Source organism: Ceratina calcarata, unplaced genomic scaffold (genome assembly GCF_001652005.2).
Source record: "Ceratina calcarata isolate Rehan_Ccalc_2016 unplaced genomic scaffold, ASM165200v1 scaffold233.2, whole genome shotgun sequence".
Classification (NCBI taxonomy): Eukaryota; Metazoa; Arthropoda; class Insecta; order Hymenoptera; family Apidae; genus Ceratina; species Ceratina calcarata.
In genome coordinates, this window is record NW_017145181.1 from 296784 (window position 1) to 298065 (window position 1282).

The following is a 1282-nucleotide window of genomic DNA, read 5'->3' on the forward strand; positions in this document are numbered from 1 at the left end:
GTGTTAATATATTCGATAATTTTCTCTACTATCGAGAGACTAATTTTATTAGTAAAAAAATCTTACCTTGCTGGGTATTAGAAGGCGAAGTTCATCGTCACCCTGTCTGTAACGCTTGTGAGGACTAGTGGGTCCCCCGGAGCCTGTCATCGCACCTGCATCAGCTTCTCTCTTCATTATTTCTGCAACAGAGAACACCGATCGGCTGTTGAATACGAAAAGATAGAATAGAAACAATTTTAATTGTTTGAAACGCACGTTCAAAGAACCAATCGAACTTGAAATAATGTTACTGGAAAACCGAGGCGAAAATCAAAGGAAAACACACACGGTTGCCCGGAGCGAAGGAAAACCGAGTTTCCCCTCCGATTCGCAGGCACGCACGCGCCCCGGAAATAACAGTGGCGGCGACACGCACCGCGACTCGTAGTAAACCTATAAACATGTTCCGTGTTCGCGTAACCGTCTGTTTGCCGAGACCGAACGCGATATTTATGCAATTCATTGTCCGTTTAATCGGCGCAGCTGGGAAGCCGAACTTGTCCGCGACAAAGCCACGATTTTCCACCGGGCCGGCATTCCTTTTCACGGCAGAACGGTTGCTCCAAGTTTATTCGACTTGAATTCGGTTGTACAGAAAAATATCTCGCGGCGATCGAGAGGAGGGAAATAGAAATACGACGCCCGACGTCTCTGCCGCGGTCGCTGCTATTAATTCGGAGCGGGGCAAATGATATTTCCTTTGCACGTGCCGCTTGGGATCTTTGAGCACGCGCGAGCACCTCGGAGCCCCTGAGATTCATGGCGCAATTAGGCCCACCGAAATTGCTTCCTTCCGACCCCGCCACGAGCATAACATCGCCGCCGATAAACTAGAAGAATCTACCAATTACAGCTATCGGGGGACCGTCGAATTCGCAAATGGAAAATCTCTGACGATTCCGCGTTTGTCTATACTAAGTAGATAAATCTACTAAATAACAGGCTTAATCGCGTGGTTACGCTCTACTGAAAATAGAACTGAATCTAATGACTTGTGTCATGAACTGACTGCTTGCATTAGCAATTTTAATCTACAAGTCGACTATGAAATTTCTGTAATTATTCTCAGAAATAAAAATAATATAATCGCCTTCTTACGTAGATATTGATTAAAAATATAAACAGGATTGAATATAATATCCTGAGTTACAGAATTATGAAGATTAGCAATTTTAATGTATAATCAAACGGTCAGATATGCATGTGTAATCGACTTTTTACATAAACATAATTAAGGATG

The 1282-nt window shown here is 43.6% G+C and overlaps 1 protein-coding gene across 4 annotated transcripts in view; it reads right to left on the reverse strand.

Annotated features, from left to right (window-relative positions):
* The window catches only part of HnRNP-K (Heterogeneous nuclear ribonucleoprotein K), a 65240-nt gene that overhangs the window by 45797 nt on the left and 18161 nt on the right, over positions 1–1282 (reverse strand). For all 4 annotated transcript variants that reach the window (XM_018020746.2, XM_026811690.1, XM_026811692.1 and 1 more), the window contains exon 3: positions 67–182. In XM_018020746.2, the coding sequence (XP_017876235.1) occupies positions 67–177 (111 nt within the window). In that variant the 5' untranslated portion in view covers positions 178–182. The remainder of the gene's footprint in view (positions 1–66; positions 183–1282) is intronic.